At 46.6% G+C, this 26,052-nt stretch overlaps 2 protein-coding genes and 1 pseudogene across 3 annotated transcripts in view; 1 reads left to right on the plus strand and 2 right to left on the minus strand.

The window, feature by feature from the left end:
• The first annotated feature begins 1,932 nt into the window (after positions 1–1,932).
• Positions 1,933–21,943, plus strand: MPPE1 (metallophosphoesterase 1). Its single transcript, XM_004742694.3, is given in 12 exon segments — positions 1,933–2,260; positions 4,869–4,966; positions 8,530–8,888; positions 11,602–11,710; positions 15,884–15,987; positions 17,133–17,207; positions 18,963–19,071; positions 19,232–19,297; positions 19,392–19,514; positions 20,185–20,325; positions 21,291–21,410; positions 21,412–21,943. Coding segments are annotated over 10 exon segments (1,179 nt in total). The 5' UTR covers positions 1,933–2,260; positions 4,869–4,966; positions 8,530–8,619; the 3' UTR covers positions 21,475–21,943.
• LOC123387675 lies at positions 17,471–17,586 on the minus strand (annotated as a pseudogene).
• GNAL (G protein subunit alpha L) overlaps positions 20,317–26,052 on the minus strand; it is a 144,795-nt gene continuing 139,059 nt past the window's right edge. For both annotated transcript variants that reach the window (XM_045065365.1, XM_004742689.3), the window contains exon 12: positions 20,317–24,331. In XM_045065365.1, coding sequence (XP_044921300.1) covers positions 24,185–24,331 — 147 coding nt within the window. In that variant the 3' untranslated portion in view covers positions 20,317–24,184. The remainder of the gene's footprint in view (positions 24,332–26,052) is intronic.

Consider the following 26,052-nt stretch of genomic DNA (forward strand, 5'->3'; position numbering starts at 1 on the left):
TACATTTGTGTTGTTTAGAAGCCACCCAGTGGGTGCTGTTTTGTTATAGCAGCCTGAATGGACAGACCCACTCCTGTGTTATCTCCCCTGACTCTCATGTAGTGGAGAGAGGTTCTCCACACGTACAGCCCCAGTGATTAGATTGGATTCAGTGGTATAATCCAGGAGAAACTCCTACCTCAAAGTCCTTATCCTTAATCACACCTTCAAGGTCCCATTTGCCCTGTAAGGTAACATATTCACAGGTGCAGGGAGTGGGATGTGGATATCTTTGTGGGGGAGGAGGGCATTGTTTCTTCCAACCACTATGGCACACACCTGCCTCCTACTTAAACATTATCAACATTTTGCCAATATTGTTTTTTTCTCCTACTTTCTTGTTTTTTAATTTTCTGGAATATTAAAGCAAATTCCAGAAACCATATAATTTAGCTGTAAATAGTTTCTCTAATCTTAAAAAAAAACAATAACCACAATAGCATTATTATAGCAAAATCTCCAATAATTCTTTAGTGGCATTTAACATCCATTCCATACCCAGGTTTCCTGATCTTTATTTATTTATTTTTAAAAATTAATTTGAATGGGGTGCCTGGGTGGCTCAGTGGGTTAAGCCACTGCCTTCGGCTCAGGTCATGATCTCAGGGTCCTGGGATCGAGTGCCGCATTGGGCTCTCTGCTTGGCGGGGAGCCTGCTTCCTCCTCTCTCTCTGCCTGCCTCTGCCTCCTTGTGATCTCTGTCTGTCAAATAAATAAATAAAATCTTTAAAAAAATAAAAAAAAATTATTTTGACAGAAAGAGACACAGCGAGAGAGGGAACACTGGGGTGGGGAGTGGTTGAGAGGGGAAGCACGGTCCCAGCCAAAGGAGAAGCAGGCTTCCCTCTGAGCAGGGAGCCTGATGCAGGGCTCCATCCCAGGACTCTGAGATCAGGACCTGAACCGAAGGCAGACGCTTAACAACTGAGCCACCCAGGCATTCCCCAATCTTTGGGTGTTTTTGGTTTTGTTTTTAAAAATAGTTTTGTCTTAAGAACCAAAGAAGGCTCACAAACTTGCATTTGGCTAATGTGTCTCAGGCCTGCTTTGTAACAAATCTCCCTCTCTTCTCTCCTTTTTTTTCTGATGCTGTTTATTTGTTGAATTAAGAAGTTAGGTCATTTGGTCTGTAGAACTTGCACATTCTGGATCCAGCTGGTTGTTTCCTGGTGACGTGATTTAACCTGTTCACTGGTTCCTACAGTTCCTTAAGCTTGGAGTTAGTTACAGGCTTTACCAGGATTCACATTTGTTTTTTCTTTCGCTTTTCTCGTCAACAGGAATACTTCAGTCAATCCTGCATACTTCCTATTGCATCGTGTTGGTGCACATACACTGTCCCACTTTTTGTGATGGTAAAATTGTTCATCTGGACGTATTTGAAAATATTACAATATTCTTAATTAATAATAATACTACGATTTACTGCTTGCTTCCTAGATACCCGGAATTTTGCTGGTTGCTTTCTATATGATTTCTATTATATCTCCGTTTATCAACTATACTCATAGATGTGCAAAAATATGCTAGAACCGGTTGGTTGGAAGCCCTGTGTGTTACTGCTTCGGGCTTCAGTTTACTTCTCGTAACGCGGGGTAATGAGTTTCTTGCTCTTGATTTACACGGTTATTTTGAGGATTATTTTAAGTAATGGATGTGAAAGCTCTTTGGAAATTAGACCAGGTCATATTATACTAAGTAACACTGGTTAAAAAAAAGAAAAAGAAAAAGAGAAAGCAAGGCCCAATAAACTCATCACACACTCCCCGGAGGCACTTGTCCGACCTGGAGAAGATCAAGCAAGGTGAGGCCGAGCCGCGCGGCACTCGGGGAAGGAGGCCGGAGCGAGCCGTCACACAGCGCCACCTGTCGGCGCCGCGCGGAGGTCCCGCGACTCGGCTTCCTGCCGCCCCGCCCCCAGCGCCTGGGACGCCGAGCCCGGGCGCTCCCAAGGCTCGTGGAGCCCGCCTCGAGCCGCGGCCGTGCACTCGGGAAGCGAACTCGGGGCCGCCCTGACCACGAGCCGGGCGCCGGGGCCGCCCCGATCCGCACCGGCCGGCCTGCCCCCTGCCGGGCGCCAACAGCTTGCGGCGCCTTCTCGGACGTTGCTCGGCGGGGGATGCAGGGAGCCGCGGCGCTAAGGCCTTGAGCGGAGAAGAACGTCTAGAAGACAGTGAGGCTGGCACGAACAGCCGAATCGTTGAGGAAGATACGGCCGACGGTAAGGTTTTGCTTTCTGGCAGCCACTGTACGGGACGCCGGCGGAGGCCAGCGGGGGTCTCCGCCTCGGCGCGGCGGGGGCGGGGCCTGGGGCGGGGCCGAGATCTTCGCAGCCACTCGGTGTCGCCCGCCCGCCCAAGGTGCCAGGGACGACGGCGTGGGGGGGAGGGGGAGAGGGAGGAGGGGGTACCCGCTGGGCCACGTGCGCGGAAACCGGAAGTGGCGGGAACGCCCCGCCGGCCGGAGGACAGGTGAAGTGATGGGGGCCAGGCTCCCCCCGGGAGGCTTTACTTTCAGATCTGCCTCGCTGGGTGCCTGGCAGCCCACTGCAAGCAGGATTCTCCGAGGATTCTAACGACCGTGCTGTAATATTTAGGCTTCTAGGTTCATTGCTATTTCTTGTTGCTGCAAACTGGAACCCCCTCGCCTTTTTAGGATTGAGAGTTAGCTGATTGAAAAACACGGGGTTCTGGGAATTAGTCATTTATTGGCTGGAGAGTGACGATTACTTAAGGCCCGGGTATTAAATCATAGGCGCCTCTCATTTTCTGATTTACTGATGAAGCTTGACCAAAAAAAAAAAAAAAAAAAAAAATCAAATCCGTCTTATTTAAGGTGGAACATTTAACATTCGAATAGCCATGGTTGACACTGGGAGTATATTGAAGATAATGGACAAGTAAGAGGCCAAACTATATAGGTCGGGGCATATGATTTTTTTTTTTTAAGATTTTATTTATTTATTTGATAGAGATCACAAGTAGGCAGAGAGGCAGGCAGAGAGAGAGAGGAGGAAGCAGGCTCCCTGCTGAGCAGCGAGCCCGATGCGGGACTCCATCCCAGGACGCTGAGATCATGACCTGAGCGGAAGGCAGCGGCTTAACCCACTGAGCCACCCAAGCACCCATATTAAACATTTTTTAATGCTGTTTTTGGGTGGAGGGAATTTAGATATTTAATGGTGGCTTTGAAGTTAAAACTCAGACACTGGATAAAATATTTTGTTCCTAGTTAGGAATTGCAGCTGCTATTTTTATATATTAGGCAATATAGAACAATGTGGCATGCATGTATTATATATTAATATTTTATGCTATAATTTAAAAGAGCTATTCTGGAACAATAACATGTCAGTTATTTTTCTGTAGCCTGGCCCTCTGACCAAGGGGAACAGAACATCTTCTCCATTTGTTCCTCCTGCTTCTATGGCTGGAGACTGTGAAGCATTTAAAGACCAAAGGCGTGATAATATATGTTTGTAATTCTAAAAGGTTTGGGACAGTAAGAATAAATGTAGGCTGTTCGCTCCACAGAGGTTTATCATCACTTGTTTGCAGGCAGGATCCTGGGTGCAAGCAGAGGGGGGATGTGAGGATGGACCAGGTAGGGTCCCTAACTTAGAGAGCTTATAGACTAGTGCAGTAAGAAAGATGTTTTCTCTCATGACCAGGACACACAGTGTTGGGAGGCCTGTAAATTTTTCCTGCTGGTATTTGATGAGCTCAATAAAATTGACAGATTCACCTCAGGTCGGGTGTGTGTGTGTGTGTGTGTGTGTGTGTGTGTGTGAAAACAGTAACATTTTAGTAATTTTGCTTTTTAATCCCAAACTTGCTAATGCAAAGTTAAGTGTCTAATATGGACAGAATTCTTAGTCACTTAACCACAAGAAGGCAACACACACAGAATATTGTCTTTATTGAAGCCACTCATGGCCTAGTTTTACGTCTAGTGATAAAAGATGGATAAACACATTTTTTCCCTCATGTATTCATTGAGTAGGCAGGAAGAGCTGGCAGAAGAGCTCTCCATATTCCGGCCTGGGTAGAGTGCTCCACAGTGCTCCGATGAAGGACCGGACCCTCCTATCATTCTTGGAAAGAACCTAGTTTCTCTCCTTTGGCCTGTAAGAGCCTAGACATGGAAGATAGAGTAGCATTTTAGTTATTCGGGCTGTGTGGCTATGGGGATTTTAAGTCCTTAACCTGCTTATTATGGTTGAGATAAAAGTTCAGGTTTACATTTAGTGAGCAGAGGGTCTAGGGACTTGGGATGTCAAGTATTAGTCCAACTCAGTAAATGAGTGGAGAACAATGGCCACAGCTTCTAGATGCTCTCCGATTTCTGGCCTTTATTCTCTGCTGGGCTTCATTCTCCCCCTTCCCTCCTCCCATGGCTGTTTGAATCAAGTCCCATTGCTTCTGAACTCCCCAGACTGGAAGGCTTGCTCTCTAATCGAATCCTGCCACACTTGCCTCCTGGAAAGAGCTTTGCTCAAACAGTTGGTGAGCATCATTTCTAGCAATCCCATGATAGCAGAGGAGGCAGGTACTGTGACCCCAATTATGAGGCTCAGAAAGGGTAAGTGGCTTGCCCAAGGTCACAGAGCCAAGCTGTAGGTTGGGCTTTTTCTGGTTCAGCATAGCTCTTTGCTGCTGGTGGGTATCGTAACCTAGGATAAAATATTGAAGAGGGGGAAGTGGCTGGTTCTCTAGAGAGGTTTTCCTCTTTCCTGCCGAGAGAGGTAGGCTCTGTTGTGCCGTGACTGTCCCGGTGCTGGAAATGGCCGTTGCTCCCAATTCCTAGCAGTCAGCGTGCTCTTTCCACAGGTCAACTGCGTCAGAAAATGAAGGAGAGGTGCTGTCCCTGAGGTCAGCCTGAGCACAAAGAGAAGGTCCCTTGATACCCATCTGGAAGCCACCCTAAGGTAGGAGCGGTGTCTCCTTACCTGGTGTGTGCCTGGCACGCTGGCCTGGCTCTGCCATTTCTGGGGAGAGAATGGATCCCCTCCCTCCTCCTCCACTCCCTCCTTCCGTCCTACCTTCCCTCTTCCTTCCCTTTCTTTATTCTTAGTCCTCTGGTTGAAGGGCTTTGTGTAGGGTATTTTTTTTTTTTATATATATATCTTTATGGAAAAAAGAACGCAGATGCTGGAAGGAAGGGCAAGGACTTCCCCAACCTTTTGTTGGTTCACCCTCCTTATCTGAGCTGTCAGCCTGGTGACAGAGGCCAGGCCCAGCCTCAGTGGGATCAAAGGTACTGGGAAGCCGGGTTGGCGGAGAGCTGGGCCGACCGACTGTGAGTACAACGCCCTGGCTTGTCTCTGTGGGTCCCGTCCTGTTCCCAAGGGTCCAGGGAAGCTGGGGGACTGCAGTTTTTTTTTTTTTAAGATTATTTATTTATTTATTTGACAGAGAGAGATCACAAGTAGGCAGAGAGGCAGTCAGAGAGAGAGAGAGGAGGAAGCAGGCTCCCTGCTGAGCAGAGAGCCCGATGCGGGACTCGATCCCAGGACCCTGAGATCATGACCTGAGCCGAAGGCAGTGGCTTAACCCACTGAGCCACCCAGGTGCCCTGGGACTGCAGTTTTGAGTCCCCTCAACCCCTGACCCCCCATTGTGTGCTGCACTTGGACTGCAGCCTGGGCCTGCCTGGTTCCAGGCTGCTCCTCTCCCCTGGTCGTGTTCCGCGTTCTGGATCTTAGTTACCACTGCTGAAACCGGCTTCTTAGATTAAAGGAAGTGGGTGTAGAGGAGCAATTACGAAGTCATCTTCTGGTTTTCAGCTCAGGGAGCTCAGAGCCTCTAAAGAGCAAAGGTGTGCATGTTAAGAGAATTGTAGGGCGGGCCGCAGAAGGCTGGGCTCCTTCCTCTTCCCCTCATCCTCTAAAGCCTGAGGAAATAGGAGGGTTTGGGGGAAGTTTCACCTGCTGTGGTTAGGATTTCAGAACACTCTTGGGCCTTTTGAAAGAAAGATAGTAAAGCCATATGGTTGCTTCTGATACATTTGATTGAATCAAACCAAAGGAAATGAGATGGTATCAAGAAATGTATTCATGAGTCCTTTGAGGGTCTCTCTCTTTTAAGAGAGGGTCCCTGTCCTTGGTCTCCCCAGTGAATGGTTACTAGGGGCATTTATACCATATTCTGGACTTTGAGTGCTGATAGATGGGTGATAGCAGGAGACAGACGCATTACTTTCTCCCCACCGGCATTCAGTTAAGTGCTAGCCTCACGGGGTGGAATCAAGCACAGGGGGGACTGTGCTCCCCGAGTAACCTGAAGACGTCATGGTTTGCACCACTGCCCTGTTTTTTATCTTTAATGCCACTTTCCCTCTCAAATATGTCCCCAGTGGGAAGATAAAGTGTCCAGTGATTCCCGTTATGGGGCACGCGTTGTCTGTCCTTCGAGAAACCGAGGTGGCGAGGAGGTTCTAGGGACAAGGGCAGGGTGTGGCATGTGGTCACCGGTGGCCGGACGCGCTTGATGAAGGTAGTGTGGATGTTTGGAGTAGAACTGCAGGAAGAGCGTTGGATCCCAGATTACGTGCACAGCTGCCTTTGACCTCTTGATCTGAAAGGACACAGTTACAATCTGGCATTCGTATCCTGTTGCCTCTTCAATCAAGTATTTACTGTAAACACCACCATTGGAGAACAGGCAGAGGAGGGGTGACCACTTGGGCCCATAGCCATTCCTGCCCTATGATCCTGACATTTCTTCTTTTCCAAAAAGCCACAGACCAGGTGAGGACCCAGTGCTAGAGCCGACAGCTGTCAGTGCCCCATTGTGGGGAGCCGGAAGGGCATCCATCATTTATCACTTTCAATTCTGAGGTTATGTTTTAAACTTCTGTTAAAGGCTCAAAATACATGTTTGCCTCCATTTATTTTTCTTTAGGTAAGAGTTAAAAAATTTTCCATATCTCGATGGTTGGTTGTTATATAGAATGCCACCGTGCCGTAAGCTACCTACTCTTATAGGGACTCAGGCTTATGTGCAAATGTGGAAAGTTCTGGAAACTGAATTTTGTGGAGATTATTTTGGACCCTACAGGAGAAGTGTGTTCTTGAGTCCTTGCCTGTCAATCAACCATATGAAGTTTCCTGGATTCATCTTAGAAAAGCATCCCCCCCAGAAAGGGATTTTCTATATTTATGGGCTCAGTGAGGATCTGTGGTCAGTGTTCCCCCACACCTCCACTGAGAGACTTTCGAGCTTCTTCCAGATGAGTTCTCTGCAGCTTTCAGGTCACTGCTCTTTAAGATCCTTGTCTGGAGCCTAAGGTGAGGAACTTCAGTAATTTTTTTTTTTTTTAAAGATTTTATTTATTTATTTGACAGACAGAGATCACAAGTAGGCAGAGAGGTGGCGAGAGAGGGGGAAGCAGGCTCCCTGCCGAGCAGAAGGCCTGATGCGGGGCTCGATCCCAGGACCCTGGAACCATGATCTGAGCCGAAGGCAGAGGCTTAACCCACTGAGCCATCCAGGTGCCCCCAGCATGTCACTTCTTAAAGTCCATTTCAGGTCATCCTCATGCCAGCCTTGCTCTTCAGATGTGTCAAAAAGTGGCTGCTTTTTTTTTTTTTTTAAATAGGAAACAAACCTCATTTATGATTCAGAAGAATCCATAACCACCTTAAGTTTCCCATTGAGAAACCACTACCCACAGATGTCTCCTAACCGAAGGCCATCCCGAATTTTAAGGCTCATATGCAGATGAAAACCCACGTTCATGGAAACATATAACCCAGCTGCCATGTTGACAGATGGGGGGCTCTGGGAGACCCCGGCCTCTGAGCCCAGAGTGGCATGTATTCCTTGCATTCCTAAAGCACATTGTGAATATTCAGTTCTTCTGTGGAAAACGATATGGAAAAGTGAGGAATTCACACCAGAGGCAACACGATACAGGGGGTTCTTGGCCTGTTGATTTTGTAAGGTCAGGGACGTGGGAGTCAAGTTTTGGGAATCACGTTACACTTACTAATATTTGTCGACTGTTCCATTATGTGTCCTACTTTAACATCCTTTGGGTAGATTCTTATTTAATGACTTCCAAAGTGGTAGTCAAACTTTATCATGTTAGTGGGAGGATCATTCTTTTTTTTTTTTTTTTAAGATTTTATTTATTTATTTGACAGAGAGAGATCACAAGTAGGCAGAGAGGCAGGCAGAGAGAGAGAGAGAGGAGGAAGCAGGCTCCCTGCTGAGCAGAGAGCCTGATGTGGGACTCCATCCCAGGACCCTGAGATCATGACCTGAGCTGAAGGCAGCAGCTTAACCCACTGAGCCACCCAGGCGCCCCTGTGGGAGGATCATTCTTACAGTGTAATCTGACTTACTAGCCTCGTACAAGTACTGGACACTTCATTTATTCGGGAATATCGGTGGGATTCAGTAACTTAATAGTTCTTACTAGAAGGAGAGTTTATGGCAGTGTTAAGAAACGAAATCCGATCCTTTCTGTTTTCTGTTTTCCCCGCAGGTTGCGCCTTACCCAAGATTCCACACTTCTCTCGCGGTCAGTTCTTGATGGATTTCACTCCTGGATGCTGGCGACTCCTGGGCAGGAGACATGGCTCCGATCAGGCCGGGGTTTGGAAACCAGGATCTGTGTCTGCTCAAGAGAAGGAGTTTCCTGCTGTTGAAACTCACTGCTGTTGTCTTTGCCACGGTTCTATTTTGTGAATTTTTAATCTATTACTTGGTGATCTTTCGATGTGATTGGCCTGAGGTGAAAACTCCGGCTCATGAGAGTGGACAAAAGACTTTGAAAGCCATGTTTTTGGCTGATACCCACTTGCTTGGGGAAGTACGAGGCCATTGGCTAGACAAATTACGAAGGTAGGGCTACAATCAGGAATCCTTCTGAAATTTTACCAAAGGCGAATCCCTCTCCTTCTAGGTCAGGCTTGTCGTTAGTTATTTTCCTCTCAAAGAGAGACATGGGCCCTTTGACTTTTCCTTGAACATAGTGTTTGCAGAGCCTCTCTTATTTTTAAGGACCCAGGACTTGGAAGGCATGTCTGGATTAGAGTCTTGCGACTTTGGACAAGTTCCTAGTGTCTCTCCAAGCCTGTCTCTGCCTCCTTGTTTGTAACTGGTTAATACCAGAGACTTCGCAGGCTGTGTGAGGAAAATTCCCCCAGCAAGGTCTGGCACGCGGGTGTGGTGGGCCAAGGTTGGCTTCCCCTTTCCCTGGGCAGCAGAGGAAACATACCTGGGTTGGTGGTGGTCCCCTCTCGCAGCCACTGGGGTGTCATTTGGAGCCCACTCGGTTTTTGCCCGCTCTGGGCAGCTGGAGCCGAGCAGGTCTGTGGCTGTCACTCTGGAGAGAGGATCAGGTCCTATTTGTCCAACTTAGACCGGCCCAAGCAGAGTCCACCTGCTTTCCCATCAGAATTCTTTTTAAAAAATTTAATTGTGGTAAAATACACATAATATGAAAGTTACCATGGTCAACAGTTATTTATATATAAATAAATAATTTATATATAAATTATTATTATATATAATATTTATATGTATTATTTATTAATTATTCCAGATGTTTATATTTATTTTATTTTGTATATTTCAGTGGCATCATGTACATTCACAGTGTTGGGCAGCCGTCCCTGCCAGCCAGCTTTAGAACGTTTTCTTCTTCCCAAACTGGAACTTGGTCCTTGCTAAATACTGACTCCCCATTCCCCGTTCTCCTGGCCCCTGCGCCCGCCATGCTGTTCTGTCTCCATAGATCTGACTCCTCTGGGACCTCATACAAGTGGAGTCATACAGTATTTGTCCTCTTGTGTCTGGCTTATTTCATTGAGCAGAATGTCCTCTGGGTCCATCCGTGTTGGGGCATGTGGTAGAATTTCCTTCCTTTTTAAGGCGGAGGGATAATGATGTTGTATATTTAGACCATGTTTTGTTTCTCCGTTCCTCTGTGGATGGATACGTCTACCTTCTGGCTGATGGTGACTGATGGGGCTTTCAGCCATCATGGCAGCCAAGCTCTCTTCTTTCCCCTAGAGGCCCCTCCACCCTGACCCCTTTTCCTCATCATCTCTAAACAGGTCTTTATCCTTGTGAGCAGGAATATCCTTGGAGTAGTCTGGATATGGAGGAACCTTATGCTGAGTGGGAGGGGGAAGAGGTATAACGTCCCCAGGGGTGAGAAGCAAGACAGACAGAAAAAGGAAAGCTGGAGGGGCTGCCGTCCTTCTGTACTCAAGAGTTTTAAACCACAGGAGGCACGAGATAAGGGCCAGGGTGAGACTTCCTTTGCTTCCATTTGGACCTTACCAGTTGAGCTTTCTTCCCTGTCCATTGTTGCTGCTGTTTCTAGATCTTTCTTCTCCAGGGTGAATTACATTCATCGAGAAAAACAGCACTGAATTTTGGGGGTATCTTGAGTGAAGGTGGTGCACATGCAGCAAGCAGTTTACGTGGGGCCTGGATGGTCCTTGCTGACCTCAAATTACCTTTCCCTATTTGTGCCCCGGGACGTCACAGTCCCCTTTGGCAGGGGAGAAACAGCTGGGATGATGCCTTAAAAAGGAGGGAAGAATTCTCCTTAGGAGAATGACATGGGTCAGAGTCGGTCAGGGAGAGGGGAGGGTGGTTCGAGAAAGCGTGGACGTTTGAACTCCTACTAACTGCCCTGTGAGAGAAAGTTTTACAATTCCTGCTCACCAACGAAGAATAGGAATCAGAGGGAGTGGGTGACGTTCTTAAGGCCGTACAGGGGGTTATGGGTGGAGCCGGGGTGTTAAGCCATTGCCTGTCAGGTTCAAGAGCACAGGCTTTTTTTTTTTTTTTAATTAAGATTTTATTTATCTGAGAGAAAGAGTGAGTGAAAGAGAGCACGAGCTGAGGGGGGAAGGTGGGGCAGAGGGAGACGGAGACTCCCCACTGAGCTAGGGAGCTGAATGTGGGGCTCGATCCCAGGACCCTGGGATCATGACCTGAGCCAAAGGCAGATGCTTAACCGACTGAGCCACCCAAGCTCCCTCCAGACTCTTTTCATTGACTTGTCTTACCTATGGGGTGATTCCTTGGATATCTGAAGTCTGCAGCATTTATAGTCTCGGTATTGGCTAGTCTGATTCTCCCATTATCTTCCCCCAATTCTGAAGGCAGGTAGGAAGTTGAGGTCCTTCAAGAAGTGGAAGTTGAGGCAGATGCTATCCTCTCCTCTCTGGGGTGTCAACTCAGTCTACACTGAGTGTCTGGAAGCTGCATTGAGCTCTCCCTGAACTTTGGGGCTTGTTATGACTGAGGGATGGCCTCTGGGGTGCAGTGTGGTGTCTGATCTGTGTGTGCCACGTTGGGGGGAAGTCAGCTTTTAAGATGCATGGGTGGGGCAGCCCGACTCTCCCTCAGACCCTTTATTTCCTACACTGAATCACACGTGGACTCTGACCCTTGCTAGTGTGGGAAGGGAATGCAGGGGTGAGGCTGTGGAAGGAGAATGGGGCCATTTGGTTGACTTTTTTAAATGGCCCGTAAGACAGATCTAGGCTGCACATAAGAAAGAAACTGATGCTGTGCTTTTCTCTGTTGACCTTAGGGAATGGCAAATGGAGAGAGCTTTCCAGACGGCTCTGTGGTTGTTGCAGCCTGAAGTTGTCTTCATTCTAGGGGACATCTTTGATGAAGGGAAGTGGAGTTCCCCCCAGGTAGGGCCCCGTGATCCAGCCACCCTAATCCTGCTTTGAGGGTCCAGGGCAGGCAGCCCAGAAAACCCATGAAGCAGTATCCGGGAGGGTTGGGGGTTTTGCTCAGCACCAACATTAAACACATGTAGTCTTTTTTTTTTTTTTTTTTTAATTCTTTCTTTTTTCTAAGATTTTATTTATTTATTTGACAGACAGAGATCACAAGTAGGCAGAGAGAGAGAGGGAGAAGCAGGCTTCCACTGAGCAGAGAGCCCGATGTGGGGCTCAATCCCAGGACCTGGGATCACGACCCGAGTCGAAGGCAGAGGCTTTAACCCACTGAGCCACCCAGGTGCCCCACATGTAGTCTATCTTGATGATTGTTAGGGTCCGTATCTCCTGCCAGTCTTGAGTTAGGCTGGCTAATCATAGATAGTTGATGCTTGCACCATGCCGGTTAGGGATGCTGACCTTGTGCAGTCAAAAATTTTTGTATAACTTTGGAATTCTCCCAAAACTTAACTACCAGTAGCCCACCGTGGACTGGAAGCCTTGCTGATAACACAGTCAGCTTGTATGTTACATGTTACGTGTATTCTATTCTGTAATCTTAGGATAAGGTCAGCTAGAGAAAAGAAAATGTTGCTAAGAAAATCGTAAGGAAGAGAAAATACGTTTACAGTACTCAACTGTCTTTATAAAAAAAAAAGTCCATGTATAAGCTGACATACGCAGTTCAAACTTGTTTGACTGTCAACTGTATCTGTTTACGTAGGAAACAGGTAGATAAGTCAGAACTGGCTTTGCTGGAATGCAAATTCCCATGAGCCTCTCGGGAAAGGGAAAAAGAGGCAAGGTGCGTAAATTCGCTTGTCACCAAAATTATAAAATACATATTGAAATGTAATTTGACTTTACACTAGATTACTTAGCCATGAAATTATGAGAATTGTGCTATAAATGTGACTGCTACCCTCCTTTTCTTAATTTTTTTTTTTTTTTTTTTTTTTTTTTTTTTTTTTAAGATTTTATTTATTTATTTGACAGACAGAGATCACAAGTAGACGGAGAGGCAGGCAGAGAGAGAGAGAGAGAGAGAGGGAAGCAGGCTCCCTGCTGAGCAGAGAGCCCGATGCGGGACTTGATCCCAGGACCCCGAGATCATGACCTGAGCCGAAGGCAGCGGCCTAACCCACTGAGCCACCCAGGCGCCCTCTTAATTTTTTTTTTTAATTTAAATTTATTAGACAGAGAGTGAGCTGGGGAGGAACGGATGGAGAGGGAGAGAGTAACTCAAGCAGACTCTGTGTAGCGTGCAGAGCCCAACATGGAGCTTGATCTCACAACTCTGAGATCATGACCTAAGCCGAAATCAAGATTTGTATGTTTAACAGACTGCGCCTCCCAGGCACCCCCCCTCTTAGGAGAAGGAGTCTCAGGGACCTGGTGTGAGGTTCTTGTGCCTTCAGGGGACTCCATCTGGGTGTTGTGGTGACATATGCCTTTCTATAACCAAAGAGAAGGGCTGTCTCACTTTAACTGTCCAGTATTTTACTTACTGTATTCCTGGAATTAATGGAAAATAGAAAAAAGCTGTTTTGCTGCTTATGAAAATGTTTGGTCATAAATGGTTTTAGAAGTATTTTTCTGGGGTGGGATATTTAAAAAATTTTTTTTTAAATTAAACTCAATGTAATTAACATAGAGTATATTACTAGTTTCAGCAACAGAGGTCATCAGTTGCATGTAACACCCCGTGCTTGTTGCATCACGTGCCCTCCTCAGTGTGCATCACCCAGTTACCCCATGCCCTCCACCCCCCGTCCCATCCAGCAGCCCTCAGTTTGTTTCCTAGAGTTAAGAGTTTTCTTATGGTTTGTTTCCTTCTCTGTTTTCATCTTATTTTATTTTTCCTTCCCTTCTGTTATGATCCTCTGTTTTATTTCTTAAATTCCCAAATGAGTGAAGTCACGTGGTTATTTGTCTTTCTCTGACTGACTTATTTTGCTCAGCATAATACCCTCTAGTTCATCCATATTGTTGCGAATGGCAAGATTTCATTCTTTCTGATGACGGAGTACTATTCCATTGTGTTTATATGTGTGGGTACCACATCTTTATTCATTCCCCTGTCATTGGACATCTGGGCTTTTTCCATAGTTTGGCTACTGTGGACATTGCTGCTATAAACATTGGGGTACAGGTGCCCCTTCGAATCACTGTGTCTGTATCCTCTGGGTAAATACCTAGTAATGCAGTTGCTGGGTGGTAGGGTAGCTCTGTTTTTAACTGAACCTCCATACTATTTCCCAGAGTGACTGCATCAGTTTGCACTGGGGTGGGAGATTTTTTAAAAAGCCATTCTTGGGGCACCTGGGTGGCTCAGTGGATTAAAAGCTCAGCCTTCGGCCCAGGTCATGGTTCCAGGGTCCTGGGATCGAGCCCTGCATTGGGCTCTCTGTTCAGCAAGGAGCCTGCTTCCTCCTCTGTGCCTGCTTCTCTGCCTACTTGTGATCTCTGTCTGTCAAATAAATAAATAAAATCTTAAAAAAAAAAAAGCCATTTCCCAGGATAATCCAAAAGCTTTACAAAGAAAGTCTTGGTCCAGATCTGATTAGAAACCTGCTGTTTGGAGTGCCTGGGTGACTTAGTTAAGTGTCTTTTTTTAGTGCAGGTCTTGATCCCAGGGTCCTGGGATTGAGTGCCTCACCAGGCTCTCTGCTTAGCCGGGAGCCTGCTTCTTCCTCTCCCTCTGCATACTACTCCCCCTGCTTCTGCTCTCTCTGTGTCAGATAAATAAAATCTTAAAAAAAAAGGCAAGCCACTGTTTATAGGGTCTCATAATTAAATATGAGATAATGGATATAGTATATTTAACAAGCAAGTAGTTATAAAATGAAGTTGGATGTATATGTTGCTTTTACAAATTGAGAGTAGCATTTTATGTTTTTATGTTTTTCTTTTTTTTAAAAAAAAGTTTGTATTTATTTATCTGAGAGAGGGAGAAAGAGAGAGAGAGAGAAAGAGAAATCACAAGTGGGGGTGGAGGGGCAGAGGGAAGAGGAGAAGTAGGCCCTGCACTGAGCAGGAAGCCTGACACGGGGCTCAATCCCAGGAGCCTGAGATCCTGACCTGGGTGGAAGGCAGATGTTAACTGACTGAGCCGCCCAGCACCCCTGTTTTTGTTTTTCTCATTCTTTGTTATTCTGCTTTTATCTTATCTTAACTTTAAATATTATCTGTTAAAGTGAAGTTTTTGTAAATGTATTGAACTTTCTCTCTAGCATGGTTCTCTGGTTTGGGCCTTACTTAAAACTCTTAGGATAAAGTTGATTATTCTCCAACTCCGTATTGTCTTTCCTGTGTCTGTCCAGTTGATGTTTTTCGACTTAATAAGAGCCAGAATGATACAAACATAATTCTCAAGCTTTAATAGTTAAAGTAAATGTCCGAATAATGTTGAAATATTTGTTGGATTTTGTCTTTCTTTCCTCTGCATTCTATCTGTTCTCATTCCCACAGTGGTAGCCACACGGAAATGATAAAATGAGGGATGTGCTCATCTTTGTTTTGGTTGAGACACGTGAATTTACTGGACATCTCCTACAAGCCTGTTCTCACAGTGTGTCCCAGTCTGGAGTGATTATTAACCTGGGGTCCATGCATGGGCTTCAGGGGATATTTTTAGGGGATCTTAAAATAATGGGTATATAATTGCCATCTAATGTTTTAATATGGGGGAATACCATTGAATTAAAAGCTGGCATCAAATTAAATCATGGAAATATTAAGTCTTAGAAAATGCAGTGTGACATAGAATTAGAAATTAGGTTCTAAGGCATCTGGGTGTCTCAGTTCGTTAAGTGACTACCTTCGCCTCCGGTCATAATCCTAGAGACCCAGGGTGGAGTCCCGCATCAGGCTCCATGCTCATCAGGGAGTCTGCTTCTCCCTTTGACCCTCCTCCTCCATCTTGTGGTCTCTCTCTCTCTCATTCTCTCTTTCAAATAAATAAATAAAATCTATTTTAAAAAAGTTAAAAAAAAGACATTCTAAGTTCTACATTAACTCTCTGGGCATCTGATTTGGAGGGGGAATTAATGTCTCATCATCAGAATAGGGAGCATTTTTTTTTTTTTAGCCACAGAGAAGATAGGTTCTCTGGGTCTCAGCAGTGATCCATTTTCCCCATAGGCCTGGGCAGATGATGTGCAGCGATTTCAGAAAATATTCAGACACCCACGTCACGTGCAGCTGAAGGTGGTTGCTGGCAACCATGACATTGGCTTCCACTATCAGTAAGTCGTTCAGTGAAGCATTGCCCCCTGAGAGCTTCGTTAACTAGAGCTTTAAACCTGCCACCATTCAGGTGAGAGCCTTATTTGTGCTGGGGGAGGGCGCAGACATTTGTTGTCCTTGAAAGATGGAAGCCCTAGGAGCATGAACTCCACAGGGTGAAGATTTTTGTCTTGGCACAATGTACACCTTTAATGAATCTCTGTTGAATAAATGATTTGTCTGTGCCCTTGGGTGATGAACTTGAAGCTTACAATTAATGACCAATTATTTTCTTTGGGACTCAGAAAACAAGACCATTTCGACTTTTGTAAATAGTATTTTACATAGTGCTTACGATGTGTCAGTCAGTTTTAAGTATTGTATTATTTTTTCCTCCAAATTTTTATTTGAATTCTAGTTAGTTAACCTGTGGTGTAATACTGGTTTCAGGAATAGAGTTTAGTGATTCATCACTTACGTATCGCCAGTGCTTATCGTCACAAGAGTCTTCCTTAATCCCCATCCTCCATCTAGCCCATCCCCCACCCACCTCCCTCCAGCAACCCTCAGTTTGTTCTCTATTGAAGAGTCTCTTAGGGTTTGCTTCCTCCTCTCTCTCTTTTCTCCTTTCTCCTATGTTCATCTGTTTTGTTTACTAAATTCCACATATGAGTAAAATCACATGGTATTTGTCTTTCTCTGTCTTATTTTGCTAGCTTCATCTGCGTCATTGCAGATGGCAAGAGTTCATATTTTTTGATGGCTGAGTAATATTCCATGGTTATAGACCACCTCTTATCTATTTGTTAGTCGATGGACTCTTTCCATAGTCTAACTGTTGTGGATAATCTTGCTATAAACATCAGGGCTAACTAAGCACTTTACTTCCATATATCAACTCATTTAATCTTTCTAATGGTCCTGTTACTTTAACCATTGTGCCGGTGAGGAAACTGGGGCTCTGGGGACTAAGTCACTTGCCCCAGTGTTTGTGGTCACTCAGTGGTGGAGGGTTTGCCCCGACAGCCTGGGCCGGCTGGAGCCCGCACCTCACAAGGCTAGTCCAACACTCAGATCCCGAGTTATTTCCTGTGTTTATGCTAACTCTTAAGAGGTCCTAAAATGGCTTGCTCTGAAAAATGTTTCTTTTTACAATTGAATCTAGGATGAGCACATACAAAATAAAACGATTTGAGAAAGTTTTCAACCCCAAAAGGCTGTTTTCTTGGAAGGGAACAAAGTGAGTATTATTTCTAAATTCTTAGGAAGCCCTTTCCTTCCTTTGGACTTCTTTTTTTTTTCTTTCTTTTTTTTTTTTTTTTTTTTTAAAGATTTTATTTATTTATTTAACAGAGAGAGATCACAAGTAGGCAGAGAGGCAGGCAGAGAGGGAGATAGAGGGAAGCAGGCTCCCCGCTGAGCAGAGAGCCCGATGCGTGGGACTCGATCCCAGGACCCTGAGATTATGACCCGAGCCGAAGGCAGCGGCTTAACCCACTGAGCCATCCAGGCGCCCCTGGACTTCTTTTTCTCCCATCCAAGTACTAACCAGGCCCGACCCTGCTTAGCTTCCGAGATCAGACGAGATCGGGCGCGTTCAGGGTGGTATGGCCGTAGACTGGACTTCTTTTTCTAAGGGAGCCATTGTCCTGGGTTGGAGTTGGGCTCCGTGTGGCCTGCTGTACCATTTCAGGCCTCCTCCCTCCCTGATGGTCACCATCAGGGTCACCAGCCCGGTGTTCCTTAACAAGCTGCAAGTGGACCGGCCAGTTGATGACTTTGCCTGGCCACTGAGGGCATTCCCTTCCTGCCTGCCATGTCTCTGGGTGCTAGAACATTCATCAACCCACTCCGTAAAGGATCTTATTTTTATTTGTTCAAAATGCACTTCTTTTCCTTTATAAAGGATGCCCTCGTGGGTATGCTGTCCCAGGATTTGGGGGCGGGTATGTTCACCGTCCTTTAGCTGTGTGCCACCCCGACACAGCCTTGATTTGTAGACCAAATCCTCCCCACCCTTTCCTCAGACCGTGAGCTCCCCCTCTGTGTGGCCATTCTCCTGCCATCCCCGGACGCTGTCATGTGTGGGTGTGTGTTCCCAGGGTGGTGGATAAGACTGTACATGTTGCTCTGGTTGCAGACCTACTGGAGGGAGAAAAGATGGGAGAGGAAGGCTCTTCCTCTTTCGATCATGGCCCCTGTGGGTGTCCGGCGCTCATGGCTTTGGCCATGGCAGCTCCCTGGGTCCGTCACAAGAGATGACCTGTGACACTCCCAGATACCAGGTCAAGGGTTCTCCACCAATGCTCACTCCTTCCCTCCCTTGACCTGTAGTACTGAGTCTCTAGCAGCTTCCTTTTCCTGAGTCCTATGAAGACTGGGCACAGTTTCAGTTCTTTTTCCTTAGGCATAGAGTTTAAGAAACTAGAAACACGCTGATCGTATTTCAAATCATTTAGTTCGCTCCCCATCGCTAAGATTCTTTAAATTTCAAGCAGTGTTTACTGACAGGTGCCTTCTTCAGGCCCAGCTGATATGTGTGTCAGAAACAAAAGCCTGTTTAACGGTAGTCTGTACAGATCTAGGTAAAGTGGTTTGTAGAGGGCAGCCGTCCCTGGCTTGACATCCTGGTTTGGGGTCATCTGCACGCGTTAGCTCTGGCCATTGCACCCTCTCCCCGCCCCGCCTTGCCCTGTCTGCTGCGTGTACAGATGTTAGTGAAGATGACCTGTGCTTCACTGTTCAGGGATTTCTCACACACTCAAGGTTCAAACTCCTTTGACTGTGTCTTAGGCTCCCCTCCCAGTATAACGCTCTGGTGCCTTCTTAGTGTCAGCTCAAACCTAAAACAGGTTAGTTGAGGCTTCAGGCCGCTCTGGGACGGGTTTCTTCACACTGTGGCCCCTCAGCTTTTGTGTCATGGGAGCAGAACTGCCAGAGTCCGGACACGGGAAGCCCAGGGGCCCTGACTGTCCGCTTGCTCCCTCTGCCTCAGTTTCGTGATGGTCAACAGCGTTGCCCTGGAAGGGGACGGCTGCCACATCTGCTCTGAAGCAGAAGCTGAACTCCTGGAAATTTCTCACCAACTGAATTGCTCCCGTGAGGTAGGAGCACCTGAAGGCACAGGGCTTCTGTTCTGGCATCTTCTACGGGGGCGGTCACTGCACCTGGTATTTCCTGCATCGCTCAGCTCCCTCTTCCTTTCCTACCGCTCAGGGCTCAGGGACGCTGGCTCTGCCAGGTTAACCAATTTTTCACCAGCAGGAACATGGCTCCGGCCCCTGCCAAGATGTGCCGCTGCTGCCCGTGTCCGCCCCGGTGCTCCTGCAGGTGAGCGGGGACCACGCAGCTCCGTCTCCCCGGATCTGGGCCAAAATGGCCGGAGGCCCCCCTGCTCACATCTGACCCTCTAATATCTGGGCAGCATTTCCCACTTTACCGGAGGAGCGATGCTAATTGTTCTGGGGAGGATGCTGCACCTCTGGAAGAGCGGGGCATCCCCTTTAAGGAGCGGTACGATGTGCTTTCCCGGGAGGCCTCTCAGCAGGTTTGCGGGGGAGTGGGATGACTACCCACCCACGGGACTGACGGACCGCCATGGACAGCCACTGGCACACTTGGAGGCGCGGTGGGGGAGTGGAGCATTGGGGGGTTTGGGGGGTAGGAGTGGGGGGTTGAGGGGATGGGGGCTCAGGTTTTCATGTCCTCCTTTGGTTCCTCCCCTGCCCCCAGTAATTCTATTTCCTAATATCAAGTGAGTAATAATATCCTCAGCTATTCTTTAGTCTGAGATTTGTTCTCAACCTTAAATGTGTTTGGAAAATGTGAATGGAATTTAAGAGTTAATTTTGGGGGACTTGATTCAGGTGAGCTTACGTATATGTTTATAACTATATTTATATTATAGAAACACATATTTGTATAGTGGATGATACACTATATCATACAATAGAAATATAAAATAAATTTATAAAAATATTTGTAAAAATATAAAATCTGAGAGATGGACGGAGTCTCCCTAAAAGCCTGAGCTTACTTCTTGATAGGGTCTCAGCCAATTAAAGGATGTTAAGGAAAAGATAAAGCCCCCGACCAAGTAGGGATTTTATATTTAGCTTCATGAGATAAGTGGGTGGCTGGTCGCTGCGCCCTGAGGAGACTCTGTGCAGGCACTGACCACCTGTTGCTGTGTTCCCCCACCCCACCGGGTGTGGTAGCTACTTTGGTGGCTGCAGCCACGTCTCATCCTGAGTGGCCACACGCACAGTGCCTGCGAGGTGCTCCATGGGGCGGGAATCCCCGAGATCAGCGTGCCATCTTTCAGTTGGAGGAACAGAAACAACCCCAGCTTCATCATGGTAATGTGAACGTTTATTTTCATCTGAACGCTCGCATAGAAGTATTGAAATCAACACAGTAATCAACTATTTAATTGCTGCAATCTGTAAAAACATACAAACGCTGTGAATACAAACTTTCCCTCCTCCCCATGTGCACTTGGTTTGATTCCCAGACCCCTTTCCCCATGCCTCGTGCCTCTCTGGGGACGCGTGAGCGCTGCATGGCCCTGGAGGGGGTGAGGTGGGTGCTGGGCATCCTACAGAATGCGTCAACCCCACGGACCTGGTGTGGTCCTCAGATAGGAGGCTCTGCATGTCTAATTTTCAAAGGAAACCAGAGCCTGTCTTCATTGGCCAGACGCCATCATCTTGTCTTATGTCAGGAGAACGTTACAGCTCTGGCAAGTGCCCTTGACATGTCACTTCAATTAGTGGCTACTTTTACTTCATGAAAAGATAGGGAAACCCTCATGTTTTCAAGTTCAAAGTGAATGAGACCACTCCTCCGTGTCAGTCCACACCGCAAAAACACTTACAAGAAAAGACCACTGAGGTGCCCCCGGCCCATGCATTTCTGGGTAACAGGTTGCTTAATTTGCAGAAGTGGCATGAGAAATGGCCTTGTAATCCTTGTTTCTCAGTGCCCACTGATGTAAAGTCTCCATGCGTCTTGCATCTCTGTCATGTTGCCCAGTGCATTATAGGGGGGGACCTGCTGTGCCAGGGGCTAGTTTCAATGGAGGGTTCAGCTCTACTCAGCACGCTGGGAGCCTTGCCTACATGTCTCCACCAGTGCTTCCAGTTGGTGGGTGGTGGCTTGTGGAGGCCCAAGGCTGTTCCCCTTCCTCTGGGGAGAAGAGCTACTTCCTGGCCTCATCTGACTCAACCAAGATGGCTGCCTTGCCTCAACTGTGTCTAAGTCTGTTGCGTGGCACTGTGGGAGGGCTCTCGCTGCAGCATTAACCTCCTCATTTCCTTTCCAGGGCAGTATGACGCCCACAGAGTACGCCCTTGCCAAGTGCTACCTGCCTCAGGAGACTACCGTTCTGGCCACATACTGTGTAGCCGTTGCGCTCCTGGTGGTCCTCCTGTTAGTCCACTCCAGGACTTCTGCCCTCACCTTTTCTTTTTGGCTGGAACCTGCTCAGAAAATTTAAGACAACGTAAAGAGCAGGAGACTTGTGTATTTCGTCATAAGTAATAAAGCCAAAGAAACTGGACCTTGGGCAGGGCTCACGGGAGATGAGATCAAAGGAGGCGGTCTTTATACACATCACGGAAACTGTAAATCACTGATGCAAATTCCTGCAGAATAAATAGTTGACGGTACTGTTCTCATGCTATAAAAATGGAACGTGTACTCTACAACAAGTCTTGTCTCATTTTATCAAATATATGTATAATCAAAGATCGTGTCTGTACAGTATGTAAAAGCTATTAAAGTCATCACTTGCATGCACTAGGCTGTCCTACCTTCCCGAGGATGGAGCCGGCGGCCCGGGAACACACTCAGGGTTGTATGTGCACAAACACTGGGTTTGCTTCTGTCCCCTTATGAAGTGGTCCACAAACTCCTATTATATATGATAAAGCTGTACACTTAAAATAATAAAAGTACAGATGTTACAAGCAGGAATATGTTTTTGCAGACTTTTGTACTTCTGTGCTAATCATGGAATCGGATTTTTAGAGAAGATAATTTTCTCTCCAGCAGACCAGGCTGTTAAAATCTGAATGTAATGCCCGTCCATGATCCAAAGGGACTTGAAAAAAAGGACTCGGAAGTGGCTTATAGTATTTAAAAATAAATATGTTTTGATAATTTTCCACCAGATAAAATGTGCTCTTTCTGTGTGTCTTCTGTGAGCCTGGCTCTGTCTCTGAATAGGAAGCTTAGTCCCAGGGGGACTGCTGAGGAATAATGTACATAAGTGCATAACTTTGCTTTTTGGACACACGTGGGGGGTGCGTGGCTCTGGAGTTCTTCCATGTTCTACGTTGAAAGCGCAACGGAAAGAAAATAATTGCCACTTTATGTGTCTCATTTCAGATCAGGGTTTTACGCAACAAGGATGAGAGGTGCAGAATTGAGTGAGGCTGATGTAAATGATGTGTTTATTACCCTGATCGATCATCTGGAAAGTTGTCATCCTCTCTTTCCTGGAAAAGTCGAATTTAAATCTGGATGCATTTATAAAGGATTATAAGTGCTCGCTTTATACTAAAATATAAAGGATTATAAAATGCTGCCTTCCAGAGTAAACTTTAAGATATTAAAGACTAAAAGGAAATGAAGTGACGTCAGTGAGGCTGTCACTTCTGGATTTGTATTGTTGAAATAGAACTTTGGATATCTCTGCAGGTTATCTTGGACCCAAGAAAACTGCCCTCCAAGCCTGGCTGTGGACAGAACATGTAAAGCATCACTGCTATAGTAATTCTTGCTTTCTAGATCTTGTACCATACTATAACTTATAAGGCTGCATTTGCAAGTCTTTCCTGTGTGAGAAACAGCCATAGGTTTTTGGCTCTGCATTTCACATTTCAAATAAAGGTTTCGTAATATTTCTTCAAGGGGCAAATGGAGATGCCATCCTTTGATTCTTAGACTGGACACAGATACTGACGTCCTCTGTTTCCTTCTAGCTATTTGCTTACAATAGAAACTGGTCAAGTGAGTGGTGCAAAAGCTTCGACTAAGGGAATGCTTGGCCTGTTTCTACTCAGAGGGCTTGTAAAAGTCTTTAAATTGCAAAAATTCAAAAGGTATTGTTTGGAGGAAAAGAAAATCCTTGGTTTCTGTAAGAAGCTTGTGATGTGGGTACAAAATTGTAAGATGTGACTAATTCATGTGTATAATTATATATGTGTGTGTATATATATATTTAATCAAGGATATTTTTAAAAGCACTAACCTGATAAAATATTCTAAATCCTACAGATACCATTCTCTTTTTTAGAGCAAGCAGCAGGTAATGTTGACATTTAGCTGTTCACGATAAAAACACGGTTTCTTTACAGATAGAGCCGTAATCAAGGCACAAAGACCTACAAGGACTTTTGAAGGAGTTATATAAAATAATATTACATTTGGTGGTCTGTACAGTTACTATAAACCAGCCATAAAACAACAACAACAACAACAACAACAAGGTATGGAAGGAGACTCTTGTCCAAGCATAATCAAAGTCTAGAGAATCATTTTGAGACAGGACAGCGGTGCATGTGGTAGGTTTTCTGCCTAAATGTAAAAGGCTCCAAGTAGGTCCAATGTAATGCCTGAGGTCGGCAGTGACTCAAAGAGGACTGAAAAGAGGATTTCCCTCCACTCTGTGACTTGAGGTCTGGCCTCGCTCTTGGGCCGACTCAGCTCCGAAAGGGAGGCCACTTATCCACCTGACTGTATCGTTCCCCTGCTTCTAACAAATCATGCTTGATCATTTGGAAAAAAGGGCCATTGCTCCCCCATTTATCAAGCTCCTGCTGAATCAATAAAGCACTGAGTGGATGAATAAGAGGGGCCCTCGCCCAGAGAGACTTCACTGCAGCACCCCACTGCGTGACAGTGGTGTCTGCAGTGACACAGATGGGTACAAGTGGGGATGCTGGGGAAGGTTGTGCTCAGTGAAGAGGAAAGCTACAAACCAAACCCGAGGGGAACAGAGGTAGCCAGAGGCTTGGTGGTCACACAGGAGCGAACACAGAACAGGACAGGTGGCAGCTGGATGAGACTGGGAACTGCCTACTTTTGACCACGGCTTGGGGGTGACAGTGCTGGAGTAAATGCTCCACCTGGCAGGATGGCCAGGGGAGGCCAGGCGGGCAGAGAGAAGGTGCGAGAAGGCGCGCCCCCTCCCCCCTCCCCGCCAGGGCTGCCTCACAAGAGTTCGTACTGTTTGAGGTGCATTCTCTGGATAATGTCACGGCAGTCGTTGAACACCCTGCGAATGTTCTCAGTGTCCACGGCGCAGGTGAAGTGTGGGTAGCAGTAATGTTTACCATCCCCTGTGGCTGTGCTGATCCTCTGCGAAAAAAGAAAGAAAAGCTGTCTGTGCGGTGGGGCCCTGGTTACTGCGCCCATGGGGTACGTGGGAACACTGGGGCCACCACCCCCATTAGTTCTTGGAGAAGGATTTAGGCAACTCTTTGACCAAAGTTAAGAGAATCTGGGGTTGTGGTGTGTTTGACACAGGAACACTTAGCTGTAGGCACTGCTGGAAACTCAAAGAAACTCACACTTACCTCTGCCCACAGAAGCTTAGGGTTCAGTTGAGATAGGAAACACCTTTAAAAGATGGCCACTGAGAGAAATCAGGGTAGAATTTTCCAGAAATGAAGGTCACTCCTAAACTAGCGCTATCAAACAGAACTTTCTGCATAATGGAAATATTCTCTATTTGCCTTGTCAGTACAGGAGCCCCTATTACTAGCTGATGCAACAGAGATGGATTTTTTCATTAAATTTGATCAAGTTTAAATATCCACATATGACTAGTGGTTCCAGGCGGATTGCACATTGGTCACGCTGCCTCCTCCTCCACCTAGAACTTGAGTGTTTCCTGGGGGTGTCCTCTAGTGAGCAGTGGGAGGTTCTGTGGGAGGTTCATGGCTTTTCTCCCAGAGGAGAAAAAGCATGGCTGGCCATGATTCATAAGGACATCTTGGGGTGACATGCCCAGTGCACTGAGAAACTAAGTGGGCACATGTGGAGAGAGCCTGTCATGGCTCTCGGTGTCCTCCCCACACCAATTCATATGCTGACGTCCTAACCACCAGCACCTCTGAGTGTGACCATTTGGAGACAGGATCTCTCTCTCTTTTTTTTTTTTTTCCTTTTTTAAGATTCTATTTATTTATTTGATAGACAGAGAGAGATCACAAGTAGGCAGAGAGGCAGGCAGAGAGAGAGGAAGAAGCAGGCTCCCTGCTGAGCAGAGAGCCCGATGTGGGGCTCGATCCCAGGACCCTGAGATCATGACCTGAGCCGAAGACAGAGGCTTTAACCCACTGAGCCACGCAGGCGCCCCGAGACAGGATCTCTTTTTAAAGAAGTAATTAAACTAAGTAAGTAAGTTAAACAGTGGTCATGTGGGCGGGCCCTAATCCCATGAAACGGGTATCCTCATAGGAAGAGAGGAGATTGGGACACAGAGTAAAGGCCATGTGGAGATGCCAGGTGAAGAAGATACAACGAGAAGGTGAACATCTACAAGCCAAGGAGCAAGGCCCCAGAAGAAACCAATCCTGTTGACCCTCTGATCTCGACTTCTAACCTCCATAAGTGTCAGAAAATAAATGTTGGGTAAGCCCCCAGTCTGTGGTGCTTTGTTATGGCCGCCCCATCTGGGGAACGCAGAGGTCATGTGGAGCTCTCTTAATAGGTGCCCACAGGGATCCCTGCACATCCTCCTTGTCCCTCCCCACCAACCCAACCCCTCTTCCTGCAAAGCATCTTGGGAATCAGCTATTGGAGAGATGCTGAGACCCCCAGCTGGACTGTCTAACGATGTTCTTCAGGTTATGAAAGTCCTTCTGGGAGGACTTATTTTTAGCAATAGTCAGGTTTCTCTTGAGCAATTACAACTTTTGCAAGACCAATGGACCCTGAAATGTGTGGGTTAGACAGAGGGAGCTGTACAGCACTGGGGGAGGGACAGGCACCTGGGGAGGAAGCATGCAGTGGGCAAGAAACAGGCTTCCTTCTGTACTAATGGGACGGCTTATCTCTGCCTGGGGCCACAGAAC

Source organism: Mustela putorius, unplaced genomic scaffold, assembly GCF_011764305.1.
Source record: "Mustela putorius furo isolate JIRA1106 unplaced genomic scaffold, ASM1176430v1.1 tig00003858_pilon_pilon_pilon, whole genome shotgun sequence".
NCBI classification, from domain to species: Eukaryota; Metazoa; Chordata; class Mammalia; order Carnivora; family Mustelidae; genus Mustela; species Mustela putorius.